The 18,397-nt window shown below is 36.3% G+C and overlaps 1 protein-coding gene across 1 annotated transcript in view; it reads left to right on the plus strand.

Moving 5' to 3' along the window:
* The window catches only part of cwo (transcription factor cwo), a 48,125-nt gene extending 31,593 nt beyond the window's left edge, over positions 1 to 16,532 (plus strand). Inside the window, exons 2-9 of the mRNA XM_068774396.1 lie at positions 6,186 to 6,297; positions 8,540 to 8,723; positions 10,073 to 10,240; positions 10,868 to 11,053; positions 12,189 to 12,391; positions 12,986 to 13,120; positions 15,034 to 15,130; positions 16,274 to 16,532. Of these exons, the coding sequence (XP_068630497.1) occupies positions 6,186 to 6,297; positions 8,540 to 8,723; positions 10,073 to 10,240; positions 10,868 to 11,053; positions 12,189 to 12,391; positions 12,986 to 13,120; positions 15,034 to 15,130; positions 16,274 to 16,458 (1,270 nt within the window). The 3' untranslated portion in view covers positions 16,459 to 16,532. The remainder of the gene's footprint in view (positions 1 to 6,185; positions 6,298 to 8,539; positions 8,724 to 10,072; positions 10,241 to 10,867; positions 11,054 to 12,188; positions 12,392 to 12,985; positions 13,121 to 15,033; positions 15,131 to 16,273) is intronic.
* The last annotated feature ends 1,865 nt before the right edge of the window (positions 16,533 to 18,397 follow it).

Below are 18,397 nucleotides of genomic sequence, written 5' to 3' on the forward strand. Positions count from 1 at the left end.
GTTTTTTTTTGCCACCACACGAAAATAGATTTGACATACAGACGTTTTGAAGAAAAGGGTTTCTCTCGAAAAAATGCGTACGGAATTATTGTAAGTAGATGTGGATCCCTAAAATGTATCCCATCGTATCATATTTGCGGTATTGAATTCGGCGTATACCCGGCTTTAAAATTCATAAAGGCTGACCGTAATAATATTTATGAGGTCAGTGCAAAACACTGTGCGCGTGATGTCCGACATGTGACTCCGTCGGTATTCACGTGGCTTTATCGACTTAATGCCTGCTATGCGATATCGTCCCGTATTTTTAATACAATTGAAACCTTTACTGCATAGCATGGTTACACTAGTAAACAGTACGATAGAGTACGACATATCTATATCGAGTATAGATGGCAGGTGGTAGATATGATCATCTAGATACCATCTAAGTGTCTACTCTTACCGCCAAACAGTATATTACTGTCACGTTTTAAATGAGTAAGGTAGAGTAATAATCTTGTTAATTACAAAACATATTTTAACGGATTTTCAGGCATTTTTAGAAGCGCCCTTATGTTGTTGGTCCACCTAGTGGGCGACCTGCCTCTCGAGAACATTTAGGCGATTGATTGTACGAGCGATGTGCTTCGTCTATTGCCATTTCAGGCTAGCAATTCAAAGTCGCTGGATACAGGAAGCGCCAGATCTTGGCGATCTATGGTTGAGGAATATGTCTAGCAGTGGGCGTTTACTGGCTGATATGGTGATGATACAGCTAAAAGAACTAAGCTTGCGTAACATAGTGCGCGATAAACTTAATAATAATTCAGTGAAGGATACAAGACAAGGAGAAATAAAGATAATTCGCCGATTAAAGTAGTAATTGTAGTCTGTACAAATAAAATTATTTATGTTTCTGTTTGTAATATTAAAATAACCGGTTTTTACTATATGCATATGAATATAAACATGGTATATATATTATACATTTCTATGTTTGTCTGTCCGGCTAATCTCTGAAATGGCTGAACCGATTTTTACGGTAAATATACTGGATGATAAAAATATTTACAATGAATAATTTATATTGTTAGTTAAAATGTTTTATAAAAGAACTGGTCTCTCACTCTAGGCTTTATTAGCAAGCTCACAATTACTCAACGAGTCCTTCGATCTGAATGAATCAGGAAAGAGCAGACATTCGTGGACGAAGGAAAGTCAGAGACTTAGCGGATTAGCGGTTAAAGTGGCACTTGGCAGGCCACATAGCGTACTGAACAAATCGCCGGCTTCAAGGTTCTGGAGTGGAAACAAACGTGATGGCCAGACGATCGAAGGCAACGCCTGACGCTTCCAACCAGGTTTATTGGAAACCTGTGTGTGAAATCTATGTCCACCAAATAACGTCTTACGGCTGAAATGATAAATAAGTCCAATAGTGTCCCAAATGTGAGCAAAAAAGGGATGATCTGGAGATTGAAATCGTTGAATTAGACTTAGGGTTTTGTGCAGCTCCATCCATGTTCAATTCACGGAAACAGGAGGTCCATCAGCTATAAATTATACTCTAGCAGATCGTGTTCCAGTTACAACGATGATGTTTCCAGGAAGAGGCTCGATACGTGTAGGTGTATAGTAGTCAGGAGCGACTCGAGCCACCTCTGACCGCCTTCGCTTAAACTCAGGCGAGATAAAATTGACAGAAAGGTTTAAACTATAGTATTTGAGGAACTTATCAAAGTTAAGAAAACAAGTGAAACGTGTATGAATTATTGTATTGAAATAGCAGAAAGAAGAACAAAAAAGCCATAACTTGACTGTATTTAGAACTATATATATTATGATAACAAAAGAGTAAATATAACAAGAGTTAGATGTTTAATTTAAGTAGACCTGGTAAAGAAAACACAAGAATAGAAATAATAAAAGTAAAGTGATTAATGCCAGGGAAAGATTTTTTTGCAAAACAGCTAACTAAGGATGTAAATGAAAGGACACTGGGTATCCATGCCAGTGGAAATAGAACCACTATGCGGTCTTGTCTTGCTCTGCCTGCGTTTGACCATCTAGTTGGAGGCACTTGAAAACCTTTCAGTCCTGACGGCCGTTGATTGCAGGAGCCATATGCGCGGCTCACTGTCAACTCAGACGAGCAATTCTTCGTCGTACGTCGGTAATGTTGGTTCTTCTTCGAATCTCCATTCGATCTCGCAAACGAGTCTGAGTGACTTTAGTTTCCTTATATGGCACGTCGTAAACGATATTTCTACTATCCATGATAAATTGTTAACCTGATCTAAATATTTACAATGCTACTGTTCGATTCTTCTTCTTCTTTCTAGGGCGGATAGCTCTTGGAGGACAAGACGAAGTCCGAAATAGAAGTGTACATATTCATGTATTGTCTCTGAAGATGTTAATGCTGTTAGCCCTAAGGCTTTTACAGCTTCATCGGTACTGAGTTCACAGAGCGGAAGGGTCTGTGAACTAGATTGTAAATATTGATCAAGCATAGCCCATATTTAAACCAATCGTCACCCAATCACAAGTAGAGAAGAATCGTAGAGCGCTATTTCGCGCGATGTATATAAAGAATTATATTTCAGTGGAATTCCCCTTTTCGATGCGCCGCCGACGACGACGTAATATAGTTCCTGTACCACAAAAATAGCGATTATCTAGAAGCCTTATTCAGCTGTCTTTAATTAGGATTAAAACTATATACCTCTTTCAAGGCGACAGTCCAATTGAGGTCCCTGGGAAAGGGATCCTTTTGGTCACTCCACGAAGCGTCCGCCTAAACCAGAGTTCCTCAAACTTTTTTGTGTCGTAGACCCCTTGCCATGTTTTTCAATATTGGGTAGATTCCCTACTTACCTGATATTGATTTCCTGTAGATTTCTAACTGTAGTGAAGTTAAGTGTTAAAAACTTATATAAACCTATAGTAAAAACACATGTTAATTTATACATTTTTTAATTAAATTTAAATTAAAACCACTCAAAATAAAATTTTGTATCTGTTATGTAAAATATACCTAACATAAAATAAACTATAAATAAAATAACATAAGCAATAAGTCAATATTTTTAGTGAGAAGGATGAACCTGATGCTTTAATAATAAATTATCAACATTTTGCGTCAATTCAATTTGTTTTGATATTATAAGATAGTATGATGTAAGTAAATAGGTACTATCAGTTATGTGTTGAGATCCACTATCGTGGACCCCCATTTTCATTTCATCGACCCCCAAATTTTTTTACGCTGACGTAGACCACTTGCAGGTTGTCATAGACCCCTAGGAGTCGATATAGACCACTTTGGGTTGATCCACAGACCACGGCCCGCCAACAGCAAAAAGAATACTCTCATACATTCGAAAAATATTGATTTCTATTCCAGAATGAAACCAAAAAAATTAATTACCTATACTTCTGGCGGCCGGGCCGCCATCAGTTCATGATTTGCCCGAGTGGCCCCTAGTCTTAATAAGTCTGTGCAACCATGGCTTAGACGATTTCGAACGAACGTAACGGCCGAGCTGAAGCTTCCTAAGGAACCCTCGAGCTTAGTTATCTTAAGACTAATTTATAACCACCACTTTCTGGACTCTGCCATTTCGAACCCGCGAGATCTGCAAATGTCACCGCCCAAGTGTAGAACAGGTCAAAGATAAAACAAGATTTATAAAAAATATAAAAGTAAAATGAATAAAATAGATAACAGTAACAAAGCGTATAATGGAAGTATAAAAACACGATTTGTCCGACAAAAACATATGTTAATAGAAACTTTAAATCGAAAATTCAGATTTCAAGGACGCGTCGGGTGTAAATGTATTCCGAGAGAAAAAAACACATACGACGCGCCAACCCACGTGTCAGTTGACACGGCTGTATATTTAAAACGGTATGAATTTATCTTTTCTTGCGGCTCGCACGTTGCAATTTATAAACAATTGATTATGTATGGCCCAATTTTTATAATAAACCTTCTTTGTACATAAGGCGATGGTACTTGGATGCCTTTAAAAGGAATCGGGATCGCAATGTGAACATAAATCAATCCTCTCCCGACTGGTGTTGACGTGCTTGATATGAACAGCTTTTGGAATATGGCGTGGTAAGACAATTATCTTCTTCTAATATATAAAATTCTCGTGTCACGGTGTTCGAACTTGAACTCCTCCGAAACGGCTTGACCGATTTTTACCAAATTTTACATGCGTATTCAGTATGTCTGAGAATCGGCTACTATCTATTTTCAATACCCCTAAGTGATAAGGGTGGTCCACCCCTAAATTTTATCTTTAATTTTTTAGACAATTTTTTTGGTTTTTATTTTATTATGATACAGCATACAAGAATACATACAACCATAAATTTTCACCCCTCTACGATCAACCCTTATTTTTTATTTGTAAATTAAAATATCATTTTTTATGCAAAACAACGTTTGCGGGATCAGCTAGTTAAATTATAAAAATAACACCGTAACATGGAGTATGTATTTTAAATCTCAATTTTTACTTATTATCTGTTGATGTAGGTGATGTTAGCCAGAAGGCTTTTACAGCTTTATTCGAGTTCACGGAGCGGAAGGATGCGTGAACTTAAAAACTAAAAATGAAGCTGGTATGGCGCGTATCAGTTGCACAATTACATTCACACGTAGCAAAGAACTCTACCCGTGTAGAGCTGTGTAATGATTTGTTTATAATGTGTGCATACCGCTTGAGGTGGCAGCGTGGACCACAGGCGAGCCGAGGAGGGATCCGGATCCAACCACGGTTCGCCCATGCTCTTCGCGGTTAGGGAGCGGGCGGCCGCTCACTAAAAATGGGTTGACTCCAAGGCATTTAACCATCTCTAGCGCTTGGGCAGCGACTTGAAACAAAATAATGTACCAATTAATGTATAACTAAGTAAAATTTCAAAATTATATTATTTATATGTATAAATTTTAGCTGAATTTACGCATGAGGAAAATTTTATTGTAAAAAATTATAAATCGCTGTCGTGCCTCGCAGCTGGGAGAAGAAAGATCCGTATCAAACAGCGGCAACCCTCTCCCAACTGTTTGCGCTCAGTAAACGCGAAAAGAAATTGTAAAAAAACACTAACGATACTAATCAGTATTATTAAAAAAAACATACTCCATTTAAACTCCTTTTAAAATTTTCTCTATTTTACTTAAATTTATGCGTCACAAAAAATATCTAATATCGATTAGGCCTTCGCCCCACAAGGGGGCAATTCCAAAGTGGACTCTACACTAGTTTAACCCTTTCTCCTTTATCTATATAAAATATGGCTAAAGCATGGTACATAAAAGGTTGAAAAATATTGTTCTATCGTCTTCAAAATTTTATCAAATCTTTGATGGGTCTGAGATACGCATGCATATGAAGTTCCACAAGATATCTTTGGACTTTCTTTTAGTGGCTGAAATAAAGGTATATTATTAAATAAATCTTATTATATTATTCAAGAGTTTTAGTTGATCGAAATGCATGAAACTTAGTTTGTTGTCTCATTTACATAAGTAAATAGAGCAACTGTTAACTTTCCGGCCTACATTTCTCAGTTTACTATTTATAATGTAAAAATAAATACATTTAAAAAAACTTTCAAGTTATACGGTTTTTTGATACCCATATTGCGGTGGTTGTGGAAAAATATGTACCTAGTCCGCCATATTGGAACGGCGTCCATCTTGAATTTTAAATTTTGACATAAGAGTCGTGTTTACTAGTGTAGTCCTTTCATTTGATAACCCATATTGAGGGGGTTAAAGAAAAATACGTAATCCGCCATTTTGTATCGGCGGCTATCTTAGATTTATAATGTTATTGATTTTATTATATTGTATTGTCATCTAAATTAAATGTGTGTACCAAATTTCAGATCAATTTGACAACGGGAAGGTGCTTAAATTTCAATTTCTAATTTTGATCCAAATAAATTCCGTACGGGTCAAACTAAATAAAACCATTTAATAATTGACGACTGCATTTACAATTAACATGATAAACTTCAATAGGCATCATTAGACTCATACTAGGACAACTTAATTTAATTTCTGGATTTATTTTCTGCTTTATAGGCAATATGACATTATAAAAGTGCGTTTTGAACTTTTTTAACTTTCCCAGCTAAAACTTTATAAAGAAACACTTATGTGTATTATTTTGTTCCAGTTACAACTCTAACGATGGCTTCGGACGAGGTGCCAACGATCAGCTCAACTTCGCAGCGCCCTCCGAAGACGAGGCGGAGTTCCCTCCCGGCGCCTACTTGAAGAAGGGGAAGGTCTCGAGGGCAAGTCGCACTGAATATGCCCGATTTATATCTCTTTTATTATTATATTTAACTTCTATTAGTTCCATATAGTCGTTTAAGACTTTTCAAAGGTGAGTCGAATGGTTATGGTACATTAATGTTTTATTTTTTAAATATAGAACTGAACAGTATCATGATCATGTCTAGCTTTCACTAACGATCGCCCAACATGATCGGTCTTGGATTCGATCTCCAGGAACTTCCTGCGACTAGGCCTATATTTAACTTATATTAGATCCATGTAGTCGTTTAAGACGTTTCAAAGGCGAGTCGAATGGTTATGGTACATTAATGTTCTATTTTTTAAATATATAACCGAATAGTATCATGATCATGTCTTGGTTTCACTAAAGATCGCCCAACATGATCGGTCTTGGATTCGATCTCCAGGAACTTCCTGCGACTATGCCTATGACGCCGCGTTTCACCCTTGTGGTCGTCACATTAAACGAAATTATTTTAAATATTATCATCACTATATCCAATTCATTATTAATTTAATTTTTATGCTACAGATTTATATACATTTTCAATTGGTAATTCCATGTATAAGTTCATAGGAACCCATTTCTTTGACTAGAGAAAGGGGTGCTATGAGTCATAAAAAATTAGGAACTGTACAAATTCTTTTATCTTTTCATGATATTGTTTTACATCATTATTATTGTGCCGTAGAACACCCACTACTCACATAGGCCTCCCTCATGTATTTCCAATAGGACCGGTTTGAAACAGCCTTCGTGCAATGTTTTCCCAAGACTTTAACAAAATTGTCTTTCTACCTTGTGGGTCTCCACACTAGAACCTTAACCCTTTCCACTCCAATGTCGAGTGTCACTCGACACTGATTTCGTTCCACAAGCTCCACTGTCGAGTGATACTCGACGTGGTGTAATACTTCTTTTTGCGGAAAATTTTAAAACAGGAAAGATTTTTGTTACTAAAATGTTTGAATCACGAATTAATGAAACATATTCTAGAATCGCAAGATAATATAATTCAATTAAATTTTATTGATTCCACATAACAGCCTTGAGTGGAAAGGGTTAAGGCTGCATTGGCCATATGTTCGGCGCGTTATTTGGTCTAATTACTGTCACTTTGACCTAACCAGCTGGACTATGTTGGTTACATTCATTCGACCTCATAGACCTATCTCTTGTCATAGCACTTAGAGCCGCTAAGTTTGTCAATAGCTAGAGATTGTGAAGGGCAGGAGGAAACTTAGAATGAAATAAAATAATTAATAGTAAAAAATACTTTACACATTGTTACGTTCACGTCTCACGCAAGCCAGATGTCTTTAAAAACAATGTTGTAACTCACTAACAGATGGCGCTGCAACATAATTTTCAAATGATTGTCGTGTTAAAATGAAAAAGTTTTGGGAAAACTATTTATTATGGTAACCTGTAAGCAAATTTCTATAGGGTTCAGCGAGAATCTGTATAGCCAGAAAATTTAACTAAAGCATGTTTCTGTTACGTATAAATTTTATGCAATTTTTTGGGTGTAAAAGTGTTGGGAACAATAGCTATATAATACAAGACGGGTAAAGAATCTCATAGTAATTGTAATCGTGAACATTTTGTTATACACTAATAACTCACTTCCAAAAAAACACGACGCAAATTGAAACGCCGCAAAGTGAATTAAGATTTTCTTATAGCAAACCATGTAAAGATCGAAGATAGGTTACTAAAATACTACTTTGTAAAAAGAAAATTGAACAAAGTAAACATTTAAAAAACAAAAATAATATTACTCGGCCAATAAATAAATTGGAAAAATATATACCTTTTTTGTAACCACGAATAATACGTTAAAATTTATATAAATTTATTATTGTATTTTAAAAAAAAGACAACACTACATTACAACACTACGTAATTAAAACTGAACTCCAAAATTAGCAAAACAAAGTGAAAATAAACTGTATTCGAATTGCGTTGTTTTTAGTTAAAAAGGGAATCCCCGAGTTTTGATGGTATGGCGCAATTAGAAACAAAAGTGCTGCCATGTTTGAAAAAAAAAGAAAATTTCCAAAAATAAAATTAAAGACTCGAACCCAAAACAACGCAACCTCGAAAATCTAACGACGCACAGTGCAAATTAGTACTAATTAAGCAGCGACGCAACTTAGAAAAAAAAAAACGCAAAGCGAGGTATTGGTGTATTTTAGTGTTACTAACAGTGTACGTATTGTCTACAGCAAGATCCGATGTCACATCGCATCATTGAGAAGAGGCGTCGAGACAGAATGAACAACTGCTTAGCTGACCTCTCGCGTCTGATCCCTCCGGAGTACCTCAAGAAGGGTCGCGGGAGGGTAGAGAAGACAGAGATAATAGAGATGGCGATTCGACATCTCAAATTTTTGCAGGACCGCGTCAATGGTTCGTATAATCTAAACACCATTTGCATATATCGTAATATTTATAGATATAAAAGCTTTATACTTGAAGTCAACTTATTTTTTTTTTATAATCATTGATGTCTTGTTTGTTTTTAACGACGCTTTAGCTATGTCTAAATAGACTTCTAGGCCTATTGGTACATTAATTGACACGATTTACATATCGATTCACACAGAATAAATCGACATAATCGTAAATCTGATTATAATTCCACTTTAACGTATTTATGCAAATTTCTGAGACAAATAAAAAATAATTTAATGCAAATATATATAAAAAAATTATTTTATATTAAATTAGAAAATCTAATGTTTCGTTTAAATATAATACCGTGATCAAAAATCGTGGTGAATTTGTTTATAAAATCTAAATTATTTATTTTTATTCTTCCAAATTAATTTCACCCCCTTGAAAGTTATCCCCGTTCGATAAAACGCACTCTTTCCAGTCCTCGGAATAGTCTTTTTCCAGTATAGCCTTCAAGATCTTCTATTAGGTTTTTATCTCCTCAATTGTGTCAAAACGGCGTCCCCTTATTGGCCTGTTGAGTTCGCTGAATAGCCAAAAGTCGCACGGAGCTAAATCAGGCGATACGGTGGTTGTGGAACGATATTAATAGTTTTTCGCAAAAAAATTCGCAAAAAACCAATGCAGTATTAAGACAGAAAAAATCATAGCGAAAATGGTTTGAGCTGAGCAAAATTATATTCCAAGTAAGAAAAGGACCAATATATAGCCACTTACGCACATGCACATGTAGTAGTAGTTGTGCAATAAAGTGCACCGCCCGCCAGCCCGCTTATAAATGCGTATGCGGCAAACAATGCGAATTACACAACTACCACCGCTAAATTACTCAACACGTGTTGAGTGATTTAACGGTGGTAGTTTCACCCCTCCACGGGGCATCTTCAGGAGTTATGTTACACCGATTAGTACCAAACACAGACTCTGTGTTTGGCACTAATCGGTGTACTTTATTGCACGACTACTACTGCATTGGCGGAAGTAGCTATATATGTTCCTTTTCTAACTTAGGATGGACTTCCGCAAAATAACGCCTGATTCCATTAGTTATATTCCAATTTTGGACAAACAGACGCTTGGCAAATATTAAAGACAGTCCTACCAGTCTAGAAAAAGAATTACATACCTTCCTAATTCCCGGGAGTTTAAAATTTCAATTTCAATTTACTTTTTTATCACAGTAGTACTTCTTATTGAAACATGTTGTTTGTTTGTTATTACTGTAAATTTTTAATTCCAATAATAAGTTTTAATATTGGTGACGAGTTAGGTTATTAACAGACATGGTGGTTCAATTGCAGCTGGCGAGAGGCAAGGAGGGGAGGAGCTGTTCCGTGCCGGATACCAGGAGGCAGTGGGGGAGGCGCTGCGATACCTCGCGGAGGCCCATGGTTACCCACCTACGGCTGACGGCTTATGCTCGCAACTCGCCACTCACCTGCAACGTCACTGTGAACACGTGACCAAAGGTACGAGACTACTACTACTACTACTACTCTGCTAGCTCAGTGACCCAAAGTGGGTCTTGGCCTCCGAAGCGAGAGACTTCCACTTTCCTCTATCTTGCGCCATCGTCTGCCATTGGTTGACATTCAATTCGCGCAAGTCTGCCTCAACGCGATCGATCCAGCGATACCTGGGTCCTACCCACTGGTCTTCGACCCTTCGGTTTTTCCAGGTACGCTAACTTCACTTTTACTTCAAGGTACGAGACTAATTTATTTATTTAATATCACCGCTAGGTAGGGCGAGACCCAAGTCAACTGATCATCAAGGTGATTTAAAGAGGAGACGGATGCCTTTTAGTGAGCGTCTATTGGCTGATACGGTGATGTAAATCATCATCATGTATAAGGAAATTGTAAATATATGGGCGAGGCCCATGTCCATCTATGGACATTTTATGGTTGAAATAATGCCGTTATACGGGAGTTCAATTTGATTTTAGTGTCTATCATATTCTGCTATTAGGTATTCTTTAATATATTTGTCCAGCTTTGGACCTTTTACGACTAAAGTGACTATTCGCAGCTACTTGAAGTAACGTGAATGTCATTTAATAGTGTTTTTAAATTATGTTCTATTGTATCCTTCAGGAGAGGTGACCCGGGACAAGAACCGGTCTTTGGGTTCATCTTCGGAGACCGCGAGTTCGTCTAGCAGCTCGCTAGGGTACGCGGGCAAGACTGCCGTCATCCAGCCGCCGCCTGGGCCTCCGCCCTACGCCCCAGACCATTATGAACCTCCATCCGACGCTCCCTATACTATGGACTGTGATAGAGGTATTAATAATCAGACATTGATTTTGATCCTGAAGTTTAGACATAAAACACAAGTTAGTCTATCTACCTTGTGTGATAGATAGTTATTTTAACTAAACTTTGATTATCATAATTAAAAAATTCTTAAAGAGATAAATATTTATATCGTCTGTTTGTAAAAATATGCATTTAACATATTCAGTACGAATCGCTTTTTCAGATGTAATAAGACTAATGTGTGATTGAACACTGTCAATTTAAAATATCTTTATTCAACTAGACATTTACATGCGTTTTAGAATTGTCGATTATATTAACATTATAAGCAGTAAGCTAGCAACGGCTGGGAACGCTCAACCGTTGAGAAAAGCGAGGAAAAACTCAACAGTTTCTCTTTTATATGAAATTTAACCATGTTCGATGTGTACATTATAATATCAACAATGTAAATGAGTCAGCAAACCAAGTTCCACACATTTACATAAAAAAAAAAACTGTTGAATGCTATAAGATTTATTTAACAATATACTTTTAATTTTAGATATAAACTAAGAAACTGAATGTCTAAGTTATTTTGTCAAACTTTGTGTTCCGAGTACTGAAGGATTTGTTAATTTTTGAAGACGAAATGTAGTCGTTATGAGTTAATTTTTATTTCTTGTATTTATCATGTGCCTGTCACTATTTTTCATATAAGATTTTAAATTATAGCGCAGAAATATTAAGGGAAATCGTATTAAGTAATGCCCTTTCTGTCGACATATTTTATAGAAAAACCGATTGATTTGTTACCGCTCCGGCATTGAAAATTTGTACATTAGATGGCAAAATAACGAAGGTTAATATATCGTTGATTAAAAATAAAAACTTGTTAAAAATGTAGTATTGTGAATTTAACTTAAGAAAGCGAAATTACTTTCCGGTTCCCCTAATAATATGTTATTAAAATTCTTTGTTGGAATTCAACTGCAACTCAAATTTTACTTAGTTCTAATTTTAAAATTTTTTGTCTTTTTATTATAATAGAGTAGAAATATAGTAATGGGTTCACTGGAACCAGATAAATTTTGAAAGTGGTCAATTATAAAAAAAATCCGCGAACATTTGATATAAATGTAACTTGAGATTTGTCTCATGTGGATTATCTCGTGTGCAGTGGCGGTGCCCACGGAGAATGGCAACGTGCCGGAGGCGCTGTGCGCGGAGCTCAGGACCAACGGGGCGGCAGCGGGGACTCCGGTCGGGGGCGGTAAGCCGGCGCTCCGAAAGCTAAGAAAGCCAGACCACGACGACTCCTTGCACTCCTACAAGTTCAAGAACTCCATACAGAGGCGCTTCTCCCGTTCACAAGACTCTGAGGTCAGTATATAACGCCACTAGCGCTTTTGTCAGGGTTTATATGTGTTGAAAGCACTTTTATGTTACCTGTCTTTAACTTAAGGCTGCAGAGTGCTTAGCCTAGACTTCTAAGCCAAATATTACAGGAAGTAAAGGTCCAAGTCAAGTGCCCAAGTATTAACGATCAAGATAATTCTACGAACTCCATATTGTTGGGACCTTATTCCACTGTACATATTTCTCTTATATTGTTTTCATAGACCATCTTATAATTCACTTTATTTACAAATATTAAATGGAGTATTTTTAAAGATAAAAATAAAATTCATTTATTTAACATCGCAACTTTGAATAGCATTTTTATTGAGAAAATTATTGACATTAAAAGCTCTTCGGGTGTCTTAAGTTGTAAGCTACATGTTCGATCATGTACGATTGCTTTTCTCTTCGTATTGGATCTTTTTATAATGTTCCATCACTTATAAAGGAATATATAACAGAACCACTATTGTACAACTTGTTCTGTATTTGTAATGTTTAGTGTCGGTGTGCCTAAATATATATAACCATGTAAAGAAAAAAAATATTAAGTTTGGACGACGTGTCCGTGTGCAGGCAGCCGAGTCGCAGGCCCGCACGGCGCACGGCAAGCTGTACTCCCACAAGCGGCGCCGCGCCGCCCGCCCAGCACCCGCCGCCTCCACCTCCGCCTCCGCCTCCACCGAGGATGCGCGCGACACATCCCCGCAGGTAACTACCCTACACCCACACCACACCATACAACAGTACACCACAGAAAATTACACTACAAAAAACCACATCACAGTACATTTTACCACACCACAATACTATACTAAATTACCCCAATCTATATTACACTACAACACAATACATAACACCATACAATTCTATATTACTCTTCAAAGCAATACACCCCACGATACTACACAACACCACAGAACACTATACTACAAAACATTACACCACACTACATTATACCACACCACTACACTATACTACATTATCCATACTACAACACACTGCACTGAATCACATCACACAAACTTAATTGAATACACAACACTACCAAAATACATAAAACTACACTAAAAACATTACACCACACTGTACTACAACGCACTACCACACAATACACACACCAAACAACATTACTATACACTACACAACATAACAATACATCAAAACTACCACACTACATTATACCACATCACAACACTATACTACACTATCCATATCACAACACACTGCACTGAATCACATCACACTACACATCACTACCAAACTACATAATACTACACTAAAACATTACACCATACTGTACTACAACGCACTACCAAACAATACACACACCATACCACATTACAATACACTACATAACATAACAACACACCAAAACTACCAAACTAGATTATACCACACAACACTATACTATATCAACCCCACGACACATAACCACACAACACTGTGTGGTGTATACAAACGTAGTGCCCACACCGAAAGGACTGGACCTCTTTAGGGGCTTAACATCACAAAACATGTAACAAAATAACGACAAAAACATATAGAAACTTCAAAAGGCGAAGATGATTTGCTATTGATTGATATTAATTTTTTTTCACTATTAACATGAAATAATACCCACTGTTGGACACAATATTTCTTTCAAAGAGGTGGCATGAAGTCATCAACCATCACATAGATACTACGCTAAGTACTATCATGTGTGGATATCACATATAAACATATTGCAGTGTACATTGTTTTCAAAACTTTGTACAAGATGGCGTTCGGGATGCTTTGACTTCGGACGACGCCAATAGATGGCGCTGAAATGCCTCTCTTTTTTTCAATCAGATTCAACGAATACCCACGTATAAGAGCATGCTAAAGATGTACAAGGATGCATAATAAGTCGCAATTCCTAACCATTAGGCTATCACAGCTCCGGCGGTCCAGGCGACAATTCTTCATTTTGTGCCGCTGGGTTGTATACCCACAATAAAGACGTACAAATATTAATCTACCCTCAACAATCACGCGATTTAACAACGCGGTCTTCTGTCGTTTATCTATTACTGAAGGTTGAGCCCTTCCTTGAAAGCCTCTGTCGAGGTCTCCACGAGCTGCCTCCATAAGTCTCTATAATCTGCTTTCCTGAGAGCTTCTAATATGAGACCTGTCATCAACAACTCTGCGGTAACCAGCGTATCTGGACTCTGCGGTTGTCTCCTACCTATGTGGATGAAGTAGCCCAAAATCCGCTTGTAGCAGATGGTGGATAGCCTGGTCTTTATAAAGAGTTAATCGAAAATAGATCTGTTGGTTCTCCTGGTATCACACGGTATACCTAACATCCTTCACCAGCACAACGCGATCGCGGAAATAAATATATAAATATATTTTTAAACCAGATTTCTTAATTGTCTGTAATATTCATTCTTGAGAGATCTGAAAGCTCTATGAAAGTTGTGTATACCCACCAAGACTTAAATATTCATCTACCCACAATACATAATTTTTAAAAATAGAACTATTTTAACTTATTTATAACACTGTCACACTGACATATGATGTTAAGTTCTTTGTGTATAAATGTTGTAAAAATATAGTATTATATATCTATATATCCTTTTGGCTTACAGGACACGTCAAGCGAATCAACGCACCATCACGCGTATGAGACATATGAGAAGCCGCAGCCTACGCAGTACGTGCCCGTGTTCGCGCTCAACTCTCTCGGTATGTACCATCCATCAGTGTCATGCGTGGACTTATACTGGTTACGTTCAGATCTTCATCATATCATCAGATAGACGTCCACTGCAAGGCGTAGAGTTCCACCAAACATCAACACGTTGACCAGTTTCGTGTTGTTCGTATTAAGCTACTTTAATGTGTCATTGGTTTACCTACTGGTGGGGGGTCCTACCCAGTTCGTGATAGTCGTTTCAGCCCATGGATGCCTACTGGAAGGAATAGACTTCCCCTTAAGATATCTATGGAAGATATACCAACGCCACGCTTGGGAAACAGGTTGGCGATCGCAGTGTGGTATTATAGTACGCAGAGTACGGTTCTGCCCATCCTTTGCAGGTTGTTTGTGAGCAGTGGCAAGCCTTTATATTTAATTTTTTGATTGTGTTCCGGGAATCGAACCAGCGACTTACGATCGCAAATTTCAGTCGTCTACCGCCTGGTTATTAATCAATATTAAATATAAAATATTTTTTTGGACAGAACAGGCGGCTTATTTTTATTTAATATTCAAGTAAAGATTATATATGGGATAACAATCTTTTTTTATTTTTAAATAAGACTATAATAAATTTCAAAGATATGTTGCTAATAAGAAGCTTCCACCATATCTAAACATATAAAAATACAAGTAATAGAAAATACCTTTTACCTTTGTTCGCTTTACAGCATGAGAATGATATTGGTTTTCATTACGTACATATATTTTTCCTTATAGTACATAGAATATTATTATGGAAAAAACTGCGTATTTGGCAGTTCGTTATGAACTTCGCGTGTTTGACAGTTCGCTTTAAGATTAGAATTGATTATTCGTAGTTAAGAAATAATACTGTAATTTCTAATGGGTCAGCTTAGCTAAAACGGAAATAAAAATTTAGGTTAATAAAATCTATATATTTTAGAAAATACGGCCAAAATACTTCTATGTTAAATTATTCTTGGGCGCTCAAATTCAAATTCCCATAGCTGTTTGGAATTCGAACGCCACCAGTGATGTCGTTATTAAATATGCTATAAGTTAAATAAATACCTTTTACACGTTGTAGACTTTGTATGAGAATGACAAAATGTAGTGTTTTTTATTATTATTCGTGCACGTGATTTGATTGTGTGTGGTGTCGGCAGGAAAGTACTACGTACCGTTGAGCGTGGAGTACGCGTGCGTGTCGCGGCAGCTGCGCGCGTGTGACGTTCTGGACGCGCGGGCTCCCCTGGCCGCGCTGCACCCCGTCACCATCCACGTGAACTTCACGCCCTGCCTCAACTACCACGTGAAACGTGACCCTGACCCGGACTGGCGTCCCGTCTGACCGCCAACGCCCCGTGACAATGGCTGCCTTCCACACACAAACACATACAAACCAACGTAAACATACACTAGACCAAAATTTACTACTACTCAATCTATCCTCTTGGTTTGCCTTTAGTAAATAAAATCACAAGAATTGTATACTCAATTCTGAAACGATTCATCAATAAGAATAAAAACACTTTTTTAAATGATATTATAATTATTCAAGGAATACTTTTTTAACTTGTTTTATAATTAACACGTGAAACGCAAAAGAGAACAATTCACTCACTTATCGCTAGATAAAACATGAAATATTTTTCAAAGTAAAACATATATCAATACTATGGCCTTAACATTATCAAAATATTTAAAACCTTAAATATTACAACAGAGGATTTTCCAATATTAATACAAAACAATTGATAGGTTTAATAATTACCAAAATACAATACAAATATTACCTTATGTCTTAAAATTATTTATAATGATGTTTATAAAGCATAAATTATCTATGATCCGAGTGTCAAAATTTAGATTTATTACTTTGACAGAACTTTTGGCGGTTTTTCAGTTTTTAAATATAGAATATTCTTCTAGTACAAATGAATGAGAAAACATTATATTAATATAATAACAATTTATAAAGGATAAAAGGATTATTTTATGGCTTCAAAAATTTACTTTTATTGAACTTTGGCATTAGAGAAGTATGCATATTGACAGCCGGATTTACGAATTTACCGCTTCCGGTTTAAAACCACTTGGCCTATAAATATAAACCAAAAAATCTTTTATTGTTCAGAGTAAATTCTAACCCAAGTCGAAATTTAAAATTGCTTTTGTAACCTATAAAAAATTTTTTACCCTGTGTCCGGGCCAGTGCCTAAATCCGGCTCTTCATATATGATAGGTTGTTTTAAATTCTCTGGTGTATGTTTGCAGTTACTTCATTTCTATGAAGGCTTTTTACTTTACTAAGTGTTCCCTAGTCCACATTCGAACGGCAGCTGCGCAGTTCGTTGGATATAAGCAAGACTGCATTAAATTCGGGGTAGACAGGTTCAGTGTTCTTAGTTACGGCTGTGATAGTAAAGGATGTACCTAGTCAAGTTGGTTACATTATGCTTGACATTTTTATCGCAAAACCATTATTATTAACATATTCTCGTGTTATATCGTTCTATAGTAACATAGTCAATAAGTTAATTTTAAGCTTTCAAAATTTCCCGCCATGTCAACTTCTTGAACGTGTCATCGAGGTTTTTTTTTTTAATTTTAGTGATGATGTTATCTCGTTGTGCCAAACGACGTTTTTGCATTTAACATAAATAAATTAGATATATTTTTTTAAAGTGGTAGCAGATTTTTATATTCTGCTAGTGGTCGTATGCCTATATCGATTTCATAAAATCTTGTATATTCAGAATTATTTAATAAAAAAAATACCGGTTTCATGTTTAACATGACGCAGGTTGTACTTGCATTAAAGATAAGTCATTTTATTATTTATACACTATTGTAAAGTTTCATTTTCCGGTTTAAATAATATTTAGTTAACTTATTATATAAATAACCAGTTTTATGAGAATTTTTATTGTCACTTTATTTCTGATATCCTTCACAAACTGGTTTGATTTATAAGCGTTCATACCTGTACTTACCACAAAGACGTAGGAGCGGAAATTTTGAAATACCTTCATTCAGCGCGGCATAATTTCTTGATTTATTACTTCCAGTTCCGTTTTATATTATTTAAAATATATTCAATGTTAATTTTAATTCAGGTTGTATTTAGGATAATGTCTAAAAATAAGGTTTATTATGTAATTTATAATATATTTGCAGCTATACTTACAGAAATTCCTCTAGTGTTTTTAACTATACGCAATACATTAGTTATATAAATTGTTGCTTTAATTTGCATGTAAATAGTAAAGATGTAATATAATGTAACG

The sequence above is a fragment of the Battus philenor genome, unplaced genomic scaffold (assembly GCF_028537555.1).
Source record: "Battus philenor isolate CCGP_79_NKW_IND1 unplaced genomic scaffold, ilBatPhil1.0.hap1 SCAF_7, whole genome shotgun sequence".
NCBI lineage: Eukaryota > Metazoa > Arthropoda > Insecta > Lepidoptera > Papilionidae > Battus > Battus philenor.